Genomic DNA, 20,048 nt, shown 5'->3' with positions numbered 1-20,048 from the left:
TATGTATTTTCTCCTCTATTAGATTGTGAGCTACTTGAAGGCAAGACCTACTTTCACCTTTCTTGGTGTCCTTGTGCTTAGCATAACACCTTGTATATATAACCACTTGTTGTGCTTGTTGATTTGTTTTGGCATGGTACTTCAATGCCCCCCTAACTATCTCTTTGGATTTCTCATTGAGACATTGTTCTTAGACTCTTATATGCATCTTGAATTTCTTTCTGCAGGAATTATTTTGGTTGCCATGAACCCTTACAAAGAGTTGCCAATCTATGGAAATGCTATTATTCATGCTTATAGTGGGCAGAACATGGGAGATATGGACCCACATATATTTGCTGTGGCAGAAGAAGCATATAAGCAAATGGCCAGGTATTTTCATCTTGAATTTTGTGCTTTCATAGCTTATCCTGACTCTCTGTTTTTCCCAAATGACTCACAGTTTAGGACAGAAATTCTGTACTGACCTGTTAAAAGAACAAGCCTGACACATTTTTAGAATGCCAAGTCACATGGTGACATTTTTAGGGCATTCTGATTTTTTGAACATATTATCAGAATGCCCTGGCCCAACCATATAATTATGATCTGTTTTGGGGAAAGTTGTTTATTCACAGCCTAGATCACTCAACCAGATTTCCCAACTGGATTGCTATTTTTTTATTCCTTCTCTCATTTCCTTGTGCCCCACAACTTTTTTACTCCTCCCTTCCCTAATATTTTGATCTCATGTATGACAGCTATCATACTTTAAATGTATTATAATATTTATCATTAATCAATAAACCAACACAAACAAAAATTCTCTAATTCACTAATAATGAATATGCTTTTTAGTCTTCTTTCTTTTAAAAAATTGGATTATTTAATTTATCTGGCAAATACTGCCATAGTTGTGCACTTGGGTACAGGCTATTTTTCAACGGCAAAAGTTGAAGACTTATCTGGGAGGAGAAGGTTTTGAGGGCATGCTTATCAATCAGTAACCTAACAAGTATGCATACTAGATGCTAGGCACCATGCTGGAACATAGGATTATCTTTTATTAATTTTGACAGTCATTACTTCAAGATCATCATAGCCAAGAGGGGACATCTAGGTTTGTAGTGGAATAGAGTGTTAGAGCTAGAAAGGATCTTAGAAATTATCTAGTCCAAGTATTCTTAGCCTTTTTTGTGTTGTACTCCATTGACATTCTGTGGACACCCTCCTGGACTTGGATGAATGCTTTTAAATGCAGCAAATTAAATATATAAGATTTCAAAGAAAACTATACTGAAATAAATTTATGAAAAGAAATTTAAGTTAATAGGCCCCAAATGAAGAAGTCCTAATTTATTCCAACCTGCTTATTTTACAGATGAGTAAACTGAGACCCAGAGAGGTGAAATAATTACCAAGGTTATACAGCTAGTTAGCTGAGCCGCTTTTAGGTCCCTCCATTCTTAGTCTGATGCTCATCCCAGAACATCACACTCTCTCTATTGCAGAGAACACCCTGATATTTCTAAATAAACCATGGCCCCTCTAATTATTCACAAACACATTCCTATCTCAGAAATACTGCATCTAGTCAGAGTATTATATGGTGATTTCCCACTGGTCAAATGTTTAAGAGAAATCTTTTTTCCTCTTAGCAACCAGGGTCCAAGAATAAAAGACCCTTGGATGCTTGTGTCCTTCATACCTTAAAACATTTATTTTAAATTTAGAAATATCGGTTATCTATCTCTTCTATTTCTATGCAGAAATGAACAGTAAAGCAAAAGAATCCTTAATCACATTGAGAGTGGATATAGGACTAGGATTTGCTAAAATACCCAGAATATAGTAATAATAACAGCTAACATTAACTACATGTCAGGCACTGTGCTAAGGGTCTTATAATTATCTCCTTTGTTCCTCACAACAACCCTAGGAAGTAAGTGCTATTATTTTTTTCCTATCAATTTTTTAATAACAATATTTTATTTGATCATTTCCAAACATTATTCATTAGAGACAAAGATAATTTTCTTTTCCTCCCCCCCACCTCTCCCATAGCCAGCGCGCAATTCCACTGGGTATCATATGTGTTCTTGATTCGAACCCATTTCCATGTTGTTGATATTTGCATTAGAGTGTTCATTTAGAGTCTCTCCTCAGACATGTCCCCTCAACCCCTGTAGTCAAGCAGTTGCTTTTCCTCGGTGTTTTTACTCCCACAGTTTGTCCTCTGCTTGTGGATAGTGTTTTTTAGATCCCTGCAGATTGTTCAGGGACACTGCATTACCACTAATGGAGAAGTTCATTACCTTCGATTGTACCACAATGTATCAGTCTCTGTGTATCAGTCTCTGTGTACAATGTTCTCCTGGTTCTGCTCCTTTTGCTCTGCATCACTTCCTGGAGGTTGTTCCAGTCTCCATGGAATTCCTCCACTTTATTATTCCTTTGAGCACAATAATATTCTATCACCAACATATACCACAATTTGTTCATCCATTCCCCAAATGAAGGGCATCCCCTCATTTTCCAATTTTTGGCCACCACAAAGAGCACTGCTATGAATATTCTTGAACAAGTCTTTTTCCTTATTATCTCTTTGCGGTACAAACCCAGCTGTGCTATGGCTGGATCAAAGGGCAGACAGTCTTTTATCACCCTTTGGGCATAGTTCCAAATTGCCCTCCAGAATGGTTGGATCAGTTCACAACTCCACCAGCAATGCATTCCTGTCCCTACTTTGCCACATCCCTCCAGCATTCATTACTTTCCATAGCTGTTATGTTAGCCAATCTGCTAGGTGTGAGGTGATACCTCAGAGTTGTTTTGATTTGCATCTCTCTGGTTATAAGAGATTTAGAACACTTCTTCATGTGCTTATTAATAGTTTTGATTTCTTTATCTGAAAACTGCCTATTCATGTCCCTTGCCCATTTATCAATTGGAGAGTGGCTTGATTTTTTGTACAATTGATTTAGCTCTTTGTAAATTTGAGTAATTAAACCTTTGTCAGAGGTTTTTATGAAGATTGTTGCCCAATTTGTTGCTTCCCTTCTGATTTTAGTTACATTGGTTTTGTTTGTACAAAAGCTTTTTAATTTGATGTAGTCAAAATTATTTATTTTACATTTTGTGATTCTTTCTATGTCTTGCTTGGTTTTAAAGCCTTTCCCCTCCCAAAGGTCTGACATGTATACTATTCTGTGTTTGCCTAATTTACTTATAGTTTCCTTTTTATGTTCAAGTCATTCACCCATTTTGAATTTATCTTGGTGTAGGGTGTGAGGTGTTGATCCAAACTTAATCTCTCCCACACTGTCTTCCAATTTTCCCAGCAGTTTTTATGAAATAGTGGATTTTTGTCCCAAAAGCTGGGATCTTTGGGTTTATCATATACTGTCTTACTGAGGTCATTTGCCCCAAGTCTATTCCACTGATCCTCCTTCCTGTCTCTTAGCCAGTACCAAATTGTTTTGATGACCACTGCTTTGTAATATAGTTTGAGATCTGGGACTGCAAGGCCACCTTCCTTTGTATTTTTTTTCCCATTATTTCCCTGGATATCCTTGATCCTTTGTTCTTCCAAATGAACTTTGTTATGTTTTTTTCTAAATCAATAAATAAATTTTTTTGGAAGTTCAATGGGTATGGCACTAAATAGATAAATAAGTTTGGGTAGGATGTTCATTTTTATTATATTGGCTTGTCCTACCCATGAGCAGTTAATGTTTTTCAAATTGCTCAAGTATAATTTTAGTTGTGTGGAAAGTGTTTTGTAGTTGTGTTCATATAGTTCCTGTGTTTGTCTCGGGAGATAGATTCCTAAGTATTTTATATTGTCTAAGGTGATTTTGAATGGGATTTTTCCCTTTCTAGTTTTTGCTGCTGAGCTGTGTTGGAAATATATAGAAATGCTGATGACTTATGTGGGTTTATTTTGTGTCCTGCAACTTTGCTAAAGTTGTTGATTATTTCGATTAGCTTTTTGGATTCAATCCCTAGGATTCTTTAAATAGACCATCATGTCATCTGCAAAGAGTGATAACTTGGTCTTCTCCTTGCTTATTTTAGTAAGTGCTATTATTACTCTCATTTTACAGATGAGGAAACTGAGATAAACAATGGTTAAGTGACTTGCCAAGATCACACTATTAAGCATCTGAGGCCAAATTTTAACTCAGGTCCTCTTGACTCCAGACCCAGTACACTATGCCACCTAGTTTGTAGATGAAAGGAATCTTACAGATTTTTCAAGTCCAATTCATAACTTAAAATGTTTTCTTATTTTTCCCTGGCTGCCCCCAAATCAAATGTGGTTGTTCTGACATGACTTTTTATTTTATATTATAAACTTAACAAGCACCAATGAACATGAACATTTTAATATACATAGAACATAAAATTAGATTGCATATGAAACTGTGATTTTTTTAGGTAGAAACTAATTGTTTAATTTATAAGGAGCAGCATGACAGACAGCAGACCTTAAAAGCAATAATGCTGGCAAGCACATGTTGTCAGTGTGACCTGGGGAAACTAATTTACCCTCTTCAGAGTTCCCAGTACTAATTCAACCACAAATCCAGTCTCCATGCCTATGTAAGATTTAATACAATATAACAAAACTGCACCGCTTGTTTTTGTCTCCTTTGTAACTTTTTTGATGTTTTGTTGATACTGTTTATTATATTGATATTCCCTTCATTTTTTAAAATATTGTTATCATTACCCACCAACTTGTTCCTTGGCTCCCTACTAAATAAAAGTCCTGTCTTATAACAAATCATTCTAGTCAAGGAAAATAGATTCACATGCTGTCCATGACATCAATAGTAATGGAAAAAATTCAGAAGAAGGGAGCATTTGGGGGTAAATGTCATTTTTGGAAATAATAAGTCCAAGATGTCTATGAGACAACTAATTCAAGCTACCCAATAGGAAGTTAGATATGCCAGACAAGGTCAAGAGAGAGTTTAGGGCTGGATCTGAGAATCATCTGCATATAGATGACCATTGAATCCATGGGAACTGATGAAATCCCTAAGTGGTCCTATGAGGCACGGTTCCCAAGCCCAGTGTTAATGAGGCTTCAGCATAGACTTCTAATGGTCTGAAAAACTTGACTCTTTTTTTTCTCAATTAGAGTAATTAACTTCTTAATGTGCCAGGAATGATATTCTTATCCAGGAACTATCTGAAAGCAGGTTGATCCAAAGTAATACTGTTCTTTTGTCATTTTGCTCTAGAAACAACAAGAATCAGTCAATAATTGTGAGTGGAGAGTCAGGGGCTGGTAAGACGGTGTCAGCTCGCTATGCTATGAGATACTTCGCTACAGTCAGCAAATCAAGCAGTAATGCCCATGTAGAAGATAAAGTGCTGGCTTCCAATCCTATAATGGAGGTAAGCAGGTATGAGTGCTGGGAAAAAGTTGGTTCTTTATAGATGAGGTTGATGACAATTCCAGTTACATCCCAACCTGGACAGTCAGCGAACTGCCAATCACTGTTGTGCCCCCCACCAGCCATACCTTGCTAGTAATAAGCAACCCCATTCCCACTTCCCCACTGCCTCAGTGGCTTCATTGTCCAAGTCCTCCCCACCCCTGAAACTCTGGGAATTTTAAGAATCAGGGTCATGGAAAATAAAAACAAATCCTCCTCTTGAAAATAAAAAAGTACTGGGAACTTTGGGGCTACTTTAATAGTAATGATGTTAACTTAGGAGTTGAAGCATATCTTTGAATTGGGAAAATCTTCCCAACCCAAATATATCTTGATTTACCAAACTTAAGATAATTAAATTCTCACTGTAATGTAGAAAATTGGGTAATTTTGTTTGCTCTCTGACTACAGCAAGAAAAAAACTCACAAAGCCATATCAATACATTATAAATTAATAATGTCAGAGATCTGATTCTTAACTAGAGCCAAGGTTGATAATGTCATCAATGACATCTGAACAAAATCAATGAGTTTGCATTGTAGTTCAGCATGAACCCCAAGCTCTCACCCTCTCAGAACTAAAGCAGGTAGGTGGTCCAATGGATAGAGCAGTGGAACTGGAGTCAGGAAGACCCGAGTTCAAATTTGACCTCAGATACTAACTAGCTAGATAACCAGGGCATAGATAACAACTTCTATTTGCTCAGTTTCTTCATCTGTAAAATGAATGTTATAATAGTGCCTTTCTTCCAGGGTTGTTGTGAGGCTTAAATTATAAAGCACTTAGTACAGTGCTTGACACATAGTAAGCACTATATAAATATAAGCTATCATTGTTCTTTTTTTTTTAAGTTAGAAAGATGAGTGTGTGTCCAGTCTCATCCATAGATTAAATAGGAAGATGGCTAGCTGAGATCATTTGAAGAGCCTAGGGCAAAGTTCCCAATTCTCTTCTGTAGGCATAATAGTATGTTGAAATTTTACCACTAGTAAAAGCTTTTCAGGTTTAAGAAATTCCTGATTGAGATGAAAATATCAGTGAGGGTTGGAGGGCAACAGCAGGTCCTCTCTAGTCATTAAAAGCAACTACCCTAAGAGTGACTATGATATAACTGAAACCGAGGATTTGCAGTAAACACAATAATGGGTCAGTTCTTAGAGAAAGCAAGGTAAAGAGGAGTGACCTTTAGATACCTGGAGTCAGAAGACCTGGACTTGAATTCAGCTTCTGGGACTTACTATTTGTGTGACACCCTCCCCCCCTTACACCTCCCAGCTCCCATGAGTTTTTTTTTTTCATAATTTGAAGATAATTCTAATTGCACTCACTACCACACAGGGTGGTTATGAGGTCCACGAGTACATAAGGAGCTTAATAAATTTTGCTTAATACATAAAATATTACATAAATAAAAGTTGTGTGAACAAGGCTAAGTAACAATTATAACCATTAAATTTAAGTTAATAATAGAACAAATATCACAAGGCAATAAAAATGTCATAGGAGTTCAGAGGAAGAAAGAATTGCTTCAAGTTGAATGATTAGTGAGAACTCAGAAAATGTGAGATTTGGATAGGGTCAGGGGAAGGAAAGGGATGTTCTGGATTGTGAGTGCTTAGGCAGAAAAACTTGGGGCATTTAGGCAATATGAGTTGGCTAGTTTGGGCAGAGTATAGGGTTTATGTGAGGAAATAGATGGATTCTCTGAGGTTTGAGTGGGAAGTTGGAGCCAGGTCCCAAAAGGCTTTGAATAACAGTCTAAGGAACTAAGAATTTATCATCAGAATTACTTTTTTGTTTTGTTGGTAAACCTGATCCCTTTACCCAGGGCTTGTGTTTTACCCAGAACCATGCTAATGATCCTGATCCAAAAATTTTCTGTTATCTTAAAACTGTATTTTGTAGGCTGTTGGAAATGCCAAGACCACCCGAAATGATAACAGCAGTCGGTTTGGAAAATATACAGAAATCAGCTTTGATAAAAGGAATCAGATTATAGGAGCCAACATGAGAACCTATCTTCTGGAGAAATCCAGAGTTGTCTTCCAAGTAAGGAAAAGAACTTCTGTTAAATTTTAATTCTTTTCAATTGTTCATATTTACTTAATGATTAGGAGGAGACTTGCATCATTCGCTGGTAGGTAGAATATAGCTTTGCAGCTTATTATCTATAGTAAAAGTTTTTTAATATTGGATGGCAAATGGGTAGAAGTTCAGTGGATATAGACCCTTAAAATGTTATTACTCCCTAACTTCCTCATTTCTATATTCCTACATAGTTTTAAAATGAGATTTTTATTATGTGGGAGGTGGGGGAAACCTGATTAAAGCAGGCACAATTATCATTATGATTTTCATTGCAATACTGATGATAGGAATAAGATTTATATTTGACACTGAGGATTGGGTAATTTTTTTAATAGACAAATCTTTTAGTCATGGTTTGGGAAGGTAATAAGAAATCAATCAAGTCTCAACAAGTGTAGGTCATGCTATTTCCATTTCACACAGTCCTTTCCTTTCAAAATATGAACTTAAAAAAGTCCTTTAAAGGGCAGCTGGTGGCTCTGCCAGGGCTAGAGACAGGAGGTCTGGGGTTCAAATATGACTTCAGACTCTAGCTGTGTGACTCTGGGCAAGTCACTTAAGCTCTTTGTGCTCTTCTGTCTTGCAACCAATACATTCTGTTGGTTCCAAGACAGAAGGTAAGGGTTTAAAAAAAAAGTCCTCTATCTTTGGTTGTTATGTAGCTGTGTCTGTTGGAGAAAGAAGTTATTTTAAAAAGGGGACTGCTGGGAAACTGTCTTAACAGAGACAAATGGTTCATAACTTAATAGCCTCTCAGCACAGCAAATAGGAATATTTGACTGATCCTAGAGTGCCCAAATCCATTTGAGATATAAAGGACTCTCTAGTTAAGAATCAAATTCCTAACATTCTTCATGTGTAAAATACTGATATGGTTTTCTGTTCCCCCCCCCCCACCTTCTTTCCACAGTCAGAGAATGAACGCAATTACCACATTTTTTACCAACTTTGTGCTTCAGCGCTACAGCCTGAATTTAAACACCTTAAATTAGGTATGTCATAGTAGATGGGAGGAGCTCTGCAATTTGAGGGGTGTTCTTTAAATTTTAAGTTATCTTCCTTGGTATGAGAGTAACACAAGAATTCCCTAAACTTTTTTTTCCTGTCTTAGAGTAATACTAAGTATCAATTCCAAGGCAGAAGAGAGGTAAGGGCTAGGCAATTGGGGTTAAGTGACTTGCCCAGGGTCACACAGCAAGAAAGTATCCAAAGCCAGATTTGGACCCAGGACCCCCTGTTTCCAAGCTCGCTATATTGAACCACCCAGCTGTCCCTCCCCAAACTTTTTTAAAGAAGAGGTTCTACCTTTCATTTTCTGAATTTTAAGGCTCTTCAGATTTGGAGGGGTGAGGAGTAGAGTTGACACTGAAGTCTCTGGGCCAGTGGAAAGGGCTTGGTGATTACTAGGAAGGTATAGAAGATAGAAACAGGGCAGTATCTGCTAGTCTATTGATTGGCACCACTGGTATTCAAGAGTGGTCAACTATGAACCTGAAAGTAATGCCTTCTTTATGAAGTATCCCATCGAAGTAGGTTTTCTTTATAACTAAAATTTATCCCTTTAACCATCAAAATTTCTTTTAAACAAAGTTTGTTTTTTTAACTGAGCCTTTCTAAAATGTTACATACCTTCTCAAATTTTCCTTGATGAGTCAGAGTTATTATTCTGATCATCTATTGTCATACTATTATGACATAACTCAAGGGACTTGAGATGTGTAGGAATGTCAACCACTACATAAAATGGCCTGAGATTTTGGACTTTTATTCTCCTTCTGTCCTCCCTGATATTACCTGACTCCCCTACCCCTTCCATATTTCTTAACTAGTTTTATTTGGAAGAATTGAAAGTTGTGGGAAGTTAGAAAAAGTGAAAGTATTATATATCATCTATGACACGTTATACATAATTCAGTTCAATTAAAAAAATTTAAGTACCTCCCATGTGCAAGACACTATGATGGGGCTAAAAGAATCCAAAAAGTTGTCCCTTCTTTTAAGAAGTTTGCAGTTTGCTGGCCTTTCTGAGTGTATGTGTGTATATTTAAATAGTTATGTAATTAGATTTTAGTGTGCCTCTATGGCACATCACAAAAGTTTTCATCCCACTAAAAGGCCTTTCAAATCTAGCTCTGGGTTCTTAGACTTGTGTCAAATAGCTGTTATTTCCAGTATGCCATCTAATTATGTATTCATGATCTGGCAATAATTTTCAGGACCTCAGAGAATTAATGAGGCTGGAGTTGACCTTCTAGCACAGTACCAAACATTTGAAATTCAGTAAAAAATATTGAATAAATGAACTAACCTCAAATTCATGAATATATTAAAATTTTGTTTTCTTCTCTTAGTGAGTGCAGAAGAATTTAATTATACAAAAATGGGAGGGAATACCATAATTGAAGGAGTGAATGACAGAGCAGACATGATAGAGACACAGAAGACTTTCACAATGCTAGGTAAGTGAAGAGATTCTATACATCTGGTTATTTTCTCAGTGAACAAGTGTAGAAATTTCATGTCTGCTGATAAATGTGAATAAATACTGATTTTATTTAATTATTCTTGAGATATCCTATCACAATTGAACCAAAGTAGAGATTGATCCATATTTTCTAATACCTTCTATTACATTTCCCCCCCTCCATGTCTTCCTTTCTTTAATTTAATTTAACTAGTGAGGGGCTTTGGTGGAATAATGCCTGAACCTATTCTCAGGCTTTCAGTGAAATAATGATTGCCCAGTTATATGTAATTCATATCACTCAATACCAGAGAATCAGAGAGAACCACTAAAGGTCTCCCTGACTCTTCTAGAGCTGGCTGACTCTTGCCTTTAACATCTTACCTGGCAATGCTGCCTGGGGCAGCATTCATTTTGTTAGTTTAGGGTTTGGGTATATATTTTTCCAATCAGATTATGGCTCATATTTTATCTATGCTTTTCTTAATGTCCCTTTCCTGCCACAAATGATAGTCATTCATTCATTCAGGCCCTTAATTGTACAATTAGAAGTGAAGATGGGCAGTTGGGTAGCATAGTGGATAAAGGGTCAAGCCTGGAGTTGGGAGGACCTGGGTTCAAATCTGACCTCTGACATATTCTAGCTGTGTGACCTTGGGCAAGTCATTTAACTGTGATTGCCTAGCCCTTGCCACTCTTCTGTCTCAGAATTGATACTAAGACTGAAGGGTTAAAAAAGAAAAAGAAAAAGCAGTGAAGAGAAAAAAGATACATCTGTTTATCTATAGCAAGCATCTTCTCTCAATCTCCACAATCCCTCAAGATTAAAGCTCAACTCTGTCATCAAGCTAGCCCAAACCCAGGAGTTTTAGTTCCTCCACCCAGTCACTCCTACAGAAAATTAGTAAAGTATACAAACTGGAGTTTCCCTATTCATAATACAATCTTTTGAAGCACAACTATGACCAGAATGAAATGACCAGAATTTGAGAATTTTCTGTTTGTGTTTCTCTAGACAACTTGGGCTTGGTCCTCATCAACTGAGCACTGATTCCTTCATATAATCCCCGTCTCTTCTTGCATATTTAATTGTGTATTTAATAACTTCTCTGCCTTCATTTATGCCAGAAATGATGTAGAGAGGGCATTTCATCAGCACATAAATGGGCTAAATCTCTCCATTGCATACAGGCTGCTAGAGGAGATTAACGCAATGGTTTCCCTGGACGCTGTTTTCCCAAGTCTTTCTCTCATACACACTGAATCCAAGCCCTCTTTTAAAATTCCCTTTCATTTGGCTTTTTCATCATTTGTCTCAACTCAAAAGTTTTAGAGACTCAGTTTTTGCCTAGGTGAGTCATACAATTAAAACATTTTAAAGTACAGCGATCCCTTGTCTATCGTGGGAGTTACGTTCAGAGAAGTAGCAGTGTATCTTATTGTTTATATTTCTTTTTTAATACTATGTTAATTATTATGTTATTATGTTATTTCTATATCATACATTATATATTATTGAATTCTATCATATTGTTGTATATAATTATATTTCATTTTATATATTTTAAGTCTTTATAAACCCTTCCCACTTTCCTATAAACCTTTTCCACATTCTTATTAACCTACAGTCACTGAACCAATCAGCGCCCAGGATACAGAACACAGCGCTATGGTTGGTGGCCTTTCATTTCATCAGCCAATAGTGTGCCTCAATAATTGTAACTCTACAAGACAGAATTATATATTTTTAATACATATATATATATATATATTTTAAACCCATCATAAGTGAATGAGAGAGATGACTATACCTTTCCTGTGCAAAAGTATTGTGCTAGGTACAATGGATACAAAGATAGCCTTTGATTTCAATAATCTTACAATATTATGCAATGGGGAATGACAAGTGGAAATACCTGTGGTACAAGAGAGAAGTGAGATAAGTACAAAGAAAAGATCCAAGCCACACACAGTGAGGAATTTAAGGAAGGAGAAGGCATTTTCACTTAGGAGGAGGTGGATGGTTCAAGTCAGAATCTATGGAAGTTGTCTATGGAAGAGTCTGAGTTGAGTCTTGAGGGAATCAGTGACTTCATTTTATAGAAATGGAGATCAAAATTCATTCAAAGATATTTGAACATAGTCATGCAGGTGGTTCAAGGAAAGGAAAAGGGACAGAATAGTTTCATTCGGGCTAGGATCTGGAAGATGTAAGATGAGGATGGACAAGTAGAAGTCAAATTAAGGAGGACCTTGAATGTCAGAATCAGGAATTTATATTTAAATGGTGAATTTGGAGTAAAGGAGTAGTATGATCATCATGGAGCATTATGATCATTTGAGTAGCAGTATGGAGGATGGGTGAGGGAAAAAATAGATTGGAGGCAGGAATTAGGAATTAGCTACAGTAATCTTGATAAGAAGTAAATTCAGTTGAATAAACATGTCACAGATATGATTGCCAGGCTACTGTTGGTAATATTTGAAAGACTGAGGAAATTGGAAAAGATCCTTCAGGAGTAGAATCAGACAAATAAGTGTGTGCACAGACATGAACACACATGTGTGCCCTATACATACGCATGCATGTTTACATACATGTATATATACATTTATATTTGTGTGTATACACATATATCTACATATATATTTTTTAAGGGAAGGTGTGAACAGATTATACATTATATAGGTTGGTAAGGTTGACTTGAATTCAAGAAGAAATCATTTAAAAAGTGATTATTGAATATATAGAAAAGAAAGCAATGATTACAAAGAATATAGTTTCCTCTAAACATGTCATGCCATATTAATCTTTTTTCTTTTTTTCATAGGATTATTAAGCCAGTAGATAATGTTAATTCTGTATATATAACATAAGATTTTAGCAAAATATTTGATAAGCTATCATATATCATTCTTATGGAAAAGGCAGAAAAAAATCAGATGATAACATCACTGAATGGATTTAAGCTTTCTCATTGAACTTCTTGATTATTATTTTATCTCATGCAATTTTTAGAGTTTTCCTATAGTACATATATGAAAACTAAATGGTCTCCCTCTAAGCAGCCATCTTGGCTGGAAGTCAATCACTGATAACTTTGGAGAGAACAAATTCAGTTGAAAGATAAAGTCAGAAGCCAGATTGCAGAGTTTAGAATTCAGGGAGAGGAGAAAAAATGGAGGAACTGATTGGAGAGCTTTAGGACAATACCTAGAAGGATGGTAAGAGCAAGTAAGGATTTTTTTTAAAGGTGAGAGAAACATGGGATTATTAATAGGAAACACAGAAGGAGTTAACAAATACAGAAAGATTGAAGATCAGAGAGTAGGGGGAATGTTGGTAGCAATTTACTGTAGAAACTGGAAAATTATGGGATCAGGGGTGCTTTTAAATGAGATTTTCTTTGGCAAGGAGAAAGGCTTTCTCTTCATCTGAGCCTAGAGTGAAAGAAGAGACAGTAGAGGAAGACATCTGAATGATGAGATGAGGAAGAAAGAAATGGGAGATTATAGCAAATTATTTTAATTTTTTGTTGAAATGTGAATTCTTAGTAGAAATTTTTTTATATATGTGTTGGACTAGAGGCTGCTGGGTCCCTTTGGACACTAAAGTTCTATGATTTTATTCCTATATTTTTAACATGTTCTTCTCTGTTGTCTCATATGTTAGAATATACCATATACATTCCACTATGTAAAACTCATCAGCAATACTTTTCTGAATGTTCTCCAATTTCACAACTATCCTTATGATTCCACAGAAACTAACTATACTTGTTTAGGTTGTTAATAGCAACTTCTTTATTTGCATATGGAACTTAATAATTTTTTTTAAAATTCTATATTTAATCATCACCAAATAAGATGAACATTTCCAATAGAGAATATAACAGAAACAGGATTTTTGTGTGAAGCTGCAAATCTATATTATGAATAGCATACTTTTCTTTTTAAGCATATAATAAATTTAACCTGTTATTTTTAAGGTTGTCCTGCTTGTTTGTGTTCCTTACTGACCTTTGTTCTGTTCAATTTTCACTATATTTTTAAATGCTTCAGACTTCTTACTTTTTTTTTTCATTTTGCTAATCCCATTGCATGTCTCTCCCCAACCAATTGAAAGAAAGAAAAATAAATATGCACAGTCAAGCAAAACAAATCCCCATGTCAACTATTTCCAAAAATGTACATCTTATTCTGTACTTTCAATTCATCAGGAGGCAGGTAGCATGCTTCATCAGTGATTTTTTGGAATCTTGCTTGCTCATAATATTGTCAGAGTGCTTAAGTTTTTCAAAGTTGTTTTCTATATTGTTTGATATTATTATAGAAATTGTTCTCCTGGTTCTCTTCACTCTGTATGAGTTTATATGTCTTCCCCAGCTTGTCTGAAATCATCCCTTTTGTCATTTACAGCTCAATTATATTCTATAATGTTAATATGCTGTGTCTGTCTAGCATTCATCATCTGTTAGATGACTCTTTAATTTCCATGTTTTTGCCACTGCAAAATGAGCTGCCATAAATATCTTTCTATATACAGATCCTTTCTGACTTCTTGAAAAAAAAAACAACTTTATAATTATGCCTTTTGTTTTTACATGATAGTCATTTGTGGAAATACTTCCATTCTGTCCCCACCTCCACAAATCGAGCCTTCCTTCATGACCAAAATAAGTAAATAAAAACATCTAATTAACCTCTGTCACTGCATTCAACATTCTGTCCTGGTGATCACTCGCCTTTCCACTAAGAGAGGGAAGATCTTTTTCATTATCTGATTTCTAGCAGTTTAGTAATTTTTAGTTAACTTGGGGTTTGGCTTCCCTTTAATGACCTTTTCATTTACACTGCCATATTAATATGAATGTTTTCCTTCTGGTTTTGCTTATTGATCTCTGTATTGGTTCAAATAAATCTTAACACATTTTTCTGAATTCCATCTATCTGTTTTTTTCTTAATCAAAAAATAATAGTCCATCACATTGGTGTGCCACATTTTGATCAGTCATTCCCTGGTTGACAGACACTTGCTTTATTTTCAGTTCATTGCTACCATGAAAAATCCTGCTAAATGACTTATTTCTTGTGAAAAATTAAAGAGTACTATGACTTCATACTGAGCTTCTTTATCCTCTACTTAAGTTTTATTGTGATGGATTACAGTTATTCCCGACATCCTAGAATTCCAGGATATAACTCTTGCCTGACAAGCCTCTTAGCACATTCCTCAGGTATCTCCCATGGAGACTTCTCATCAACTTCCTAGCAATAAAGGCTCCTAGGACCTTGTTCTTAGCTCTGCACCTTATTCATGTGTGCCAACTATAATACATTGGACACATTGCTGAAAGGATACATGTAAATCTCATTTCTATAAATTTAATAATATATTCACATCCCTAGGGTAGAACTCGCCATGTTTAAAGAAATCCAACTATTTATTAATGCCTATCTACATGCTAAGGGAGCAGCTATGTAGCACATTGGATAGAGTACTGGGTCTGGAGTTAGGAAAACATCTCCCTGAATTCAAATCCAGTTTCAGACACTTACCAGCTGTGTGACCCTGGGCAAGTCACTTAACCCTGTTAGCCTCAATTATCTCACCTGTAGAAGCAAATGACAAAACATTCCAGTATCTGTGCAAAGAAAACCCCCAAATGGGGTCACAAAGAGTCAGACATGAGTGAAAAGACTGAACAAAAACTATATACTAGGCACAATATTAAGTGCCAGAGATGCAAAGAAAGGTAAAAGATAGTACCTACCCTCTAAGAAATGACAGTCTAAGGGCAGAGAACAAACTTTATATAAACTGGAGATAATCTCAGAGGGAAGATACTAAGATTCAAGTACTGAGAAATTGAGAAAGGCTTCTTGTAAAAGGTGAGAGCCTTTGCTGAGACTTGAATGAAGCCGGGAAAGCAGAACATGAGGATGAGGAGGGAGAGAGTTCCAGACATGGGGGACAACCAGTGGCAATGCTCAAAGTTGGGAGATGGAGTGTTGTGTATGAGAAACAGCAAGGAGGCGAATGTCTCTGTAGCCAAAAGGACGTGTCCATGGCACACTACGGTGTAAGAAGACTTAGAAAGACAGCTTATGGAGAGCTTTAAAAGTGAATTAGAAGAGCTTGGGGATTAGAGATCCAGGCCTGGAGAATGAAGGTCATGGGTTCAGATCTAGCCTCAGACACTTCCTAGCTTTGTGACTTTGGTTTAAAAAAATTATTTGCCTTTTTCCTGTGTTAGATTTTCATATATTAAGTTTGCTTAAAGAATAGGGTATAACACAAAAATTGTTGTGTCTGTTCCATTTGCCTTCCTCATACAAATCCTACAGTAGTTTATCTCTAAGATATCAAGTGAGATACCCTATTATAAATTCAAAATAAGGATGATTTAAACAAAAACATATTAATTTCCTTCCCACTTTTCCTTATAAATTTTTCTTTTCTTCCATTCTTTCTCCTTCATTCGTTTGTTCCTCCCTTTCTCCCTCCCTCCCTCCCTCCCTCCCTCCCTTCCTTCCTCCCTTCCTTCCTTCCTTCCTTCCTTCCTTCCTTCCTTCCTTCCTTCCTTCCTTCCTTCCTTCCTTCCTTCCTTCTTTATTACTTTTTTTCTCTTCTCTCTCCCCCTTCTTTCGCTTCTTTCCACTCTCCCTTCCTTCTATCTTCCAATCTCATCCAGGCCAGTGGCTACTCACATGTCCTGTCCCAGTACTGATAATTATGGGAGTTTTGGTGGGCTCTCATTTCTTTTTTTTTTTTTAAACCCTTACCTTCCATCTTGGAGTCAATACTGTGTATTGGCTCCAAGGCAGAAGAGTGGTAAGGGCTAGGCAATGGGGGTCAAGTGACTTGCCCAGGGTCACACAGCTAGGAAGTGGCTGAGGCCAAATTTGAACCTAAGACCCCCGTCTCTAGGCCTGGTTCTCAATCCACTGAGCTACCCAGCTGCCCCCTGGGCTCTCATTTCTGATCTGGGCTGATTCACCCCTTCTTAGGCCACCTGGTAACTCCCTGCTCTGAGGACTCACCATATTTTTCCAAACTTATTATAGACTTTTGATTCAACTACTTCACTGTAACTCAGAATTCCCAAGTTTAAGCAATTTCCTAGCTTCAGTTTCTTTGATAGCAGAAATTATATATATATATATATATATATATATATATATATATATATATATATATATATATTCATCCCTTCTGATAGGCTTATGTTAAAACTCCTAGATGTTAGTGTTCCAAAATCAAGCCTTATTATGCCTTTTCTTCTCACCTGAGCTACCACATCTAGCCTAGGTTGCCTTCAGTCTTAATATGGTAATTAGGTTTTTTTTCTCCAAGGCAAAATATTGCTGCCTAGAATTTGTGTTGCTTAAACTCCTTAGGTATCCAGAGCATCAGGCAAAGAATAGAGGCTAGCTGGAGGAATGGGAACATGAGAGGTGAGGTGCAACACAGGGAATTTCAGCTTTGAGGCATGCGCAAAGCACAGGGAAATTCTGCACTGTCCTCTTGGGAAACAGGAAAAACCTAGATCTATTTCCTGAGTTGCTGTTTTCCATCCCTCTTATCTGTCATAGAAAGCAAACTTAAAACAACAACATCAACAACAAAAAACTCTTGCTTACCTTACATTTTTTAAAATTTGGAATATTGTATTTAATTAATTTAGAATATTTTTCCATGGTTACAGGATTCATGTTGTTTCCCTTCTCTCCCACTAACCACTCCAGTAGCCAACGCGCAGTTCCACTGGGTTTTACATATGTCATTGATCAAGACCTATTTCCATATTATTCATATTTGCACTAGGGTGACATTTAGAGTCTATATCTCCAATCATATCCCCATCAAACCACATGATCAAGCAGTTGTCTTTCTTTTGTGTTTCTACTCCCACAGTTCTTTCTCAGGATGTGGATAACGTTCTTTCTCATAAGTTCCTCAGAATTGTCCTGGATCATTGCATTGCTGCTAGTAGAGAAGTCCATTCCATTCAATTGTACCACAGTGTATCAGTCTCTGTGTACAATGTTCTCCTGGTTCTGCTCCTTTTACTCTGCATCAGTTCCTGGAGGTTTTTCCAGTTCACATGGAATTCCTCCAGTTCATTATTCCTTTTAGCACAATTGTATTCCATCACCAATAGATACCACAATTTGTTCAACCATTCCCCAATCAATGAACACCCTCTCATTTTCTAATTTTTTACCACCACAAAGAGCATGGCTATAAATATTTTTGTACAAGTCTTTTCCCATATGATTTCTGGCTTACATTACATTTTTGAATTGATAATAAGTATGAGTTCTAAGGCAGAAGAAAGGTGAGAACTAGGCAACTGGGGGTAAGTGACTTGCCTAGGGTCACACAGTTAGGAAGGGTCTAAGGTTAGATTTGAACCCAGAATCTCCAGGCTCCAGACCTGGAGTTCTCTATCCTACTGGACAACTAAACTGTGCCATAAGAAATTTCTTAAGGGGAGATGTCCTGTAGACATCTCACACTGACCATGTCCAAAACAATTTATTATCCTTTCTTCAGCCCCTCCAAATTTTCCCCTCTTCACAGCTTTTTTGTTACTTTTGAAGGACTACCATCTTCCCAATTTCCCAGACTCACAGCCAGTGTGTAATCCCTTGGCTCCTCACTTATATTTACATCTACTTATCCTATCAGTTTCCCAAGAAATCTTGAAGATGGTATGTTGCGGAACTATTCTTGATCTGTATTAGCAAAGAATTTGGTCTACATCAGAATTTTTGGATCTCAGGACTCTTTTTCAGTCTTAAAAATTAATAGGAGCTTCTATTGATGTGAAATCTATCTATTAATATTTGATGTATTAGAAAATAAAAGTGATACAATTTTAAAATATATTAATTTATCAAAGATAACAGTAGATCCATTTCATGTTAATATGAATAGCATTTTAATGGGGAAATAACTGTATTTTCCAAAACAAAAATAATTAGTGAGAAGAGTGGCATTATTTTACTTTTTTTTTTTGCAAATCTCTTTAATGTCTGTTTTGCTTAAAATAAGACAGCTGAATTTTCATACTTGTTTCTGCATTCAATCTGTTGTGATATATAGTATTAGTTGAAGTATATGAAGAAAAAAAGCTGGCCTCATACAGATAATGTAGTGGGGAAAGGGAGTATATTAATAGGGTAAATGTCTTAATATAGTTTTGACCTCATGGACCACCTCAAAGAGTTTTAGGGACTGCCAGGGGTCTGCAGCCCTTACATTGAGAACTATTGGTGTATACCACTTAAATCAGAAGAACAGATTTTGAGAATAACATTATTTCACAATGATTGCTTTGTTCTTTCACTGATTGCTGCAAGTTGATAGTAAATGGGTTTGCTTCTTGATGTGATTGATGTCATCTATCTCTGGGCTTAATTCTACCTACTGGTTAAAATCTTCCTTTTCTTTAGCTTTCTATTCTGCTCCAGGGATGTTCCCTTTCATTCACATTGTAATCAACCCAGAGAAAGCTGTGTGAGCAGGACTCTGATAAAAATCTATTGCTCTTTGGAGTGCTGTGGTCTAGCTGGCTTCACATTTCTTTTTATCCCTTCATTGATAATTGTCACTGATAACATCCCTTGCTCTTGAGGAAGAAGACTTTGAAATTTAGGGTTTAAGTTACTCTATTATAATGTGATTCCTTGGTTCTCAGGATGGCTTGGACTTAGGTCAAGCTAATATTGCTTTCAACAAACTCTTTTCCAAGCTAATGACAACTAACTGAGGATTTGAGCACTTTTTTTTTTTATCCTACAGCTGCATCATTCTGAATTTGTTGGTCTTAGAGGGTCTTTGTTTTGTTTTGTTCTTACAAACAAAACTGCCCATCATAAACCAGCATTTTGTCTATGCTTCTTTATAACAACCCTGGTTGATGGGGCAGAGGGAATAGGTTGGATTTGTAAAGCTGAGGAAATGGAGGGGCACAAAAGATTTATTTGGTCCATTAGTGTGGGCTTTAAAATTAATAATCAATAATTAAATATTATATTTTATAAAGTTTTTTAATAA

The 20,048-nt window shown here is 36.3% G+C and overlaps 1 protein-coding gene across 3 annotated transcripts in view; it reads left to right on the top strand.

Moving 5' to 3' along the window:
• Positions 1-20,048, top strand: part of MYO5C (myosin VC) — a 147,893-nt gene that overhangs the window by 35,910 nt on the left and 91,935 nt on the right. For 2 of the 3 annotated variants that reach the window (XM_007479964.3, XM_007479963.3), the window contains exons 4-8: positions 228-372; positions 5,232-5,388; positions 7,336-7,479; positions 8,429-8,510; positions 9,870-9,977. In XM_007479964.3, the coding sequence (XP_007480026.1) occupies positions 228-372; positions 5,232-5,388; positions 7,336-7,479; positions 8,429-8,510; positions 9,870-9,977 (636 nt within the window). Of the gene's footprint in view, positions 1-227; positions 373-5,231; positions 5,389-7,335; positions 7,480-8,428; positions 8,511-9,869; positions 9,978-20,048 lie in introns of those variants that run through there. The other variant, XM_007479967.2, reaches the window with a different exon arrangement.

The sequence above is a fragment of the Monodelphis domestica genome, chromosome 1 (genome assembly GCF_027887165.1).
Source record: "Monodelphis domestica isolate mMonDom1 chromosome 1, mMonDom1.pri, whole genome shotgun sequence".
In the NCBI taxonomy this organism is placed as follows: domain Eukaryota; kingdom Metazoa; phylum Chordata; class Mammalia; order Didelphimorphia; family Didelphidae; genus Monodelphis; species Monodelphis domestica.
Note: the sequence above shows the minus strand (reverse complement) of the source record. Positions and strands in the feature narration are given on the sequence as shown.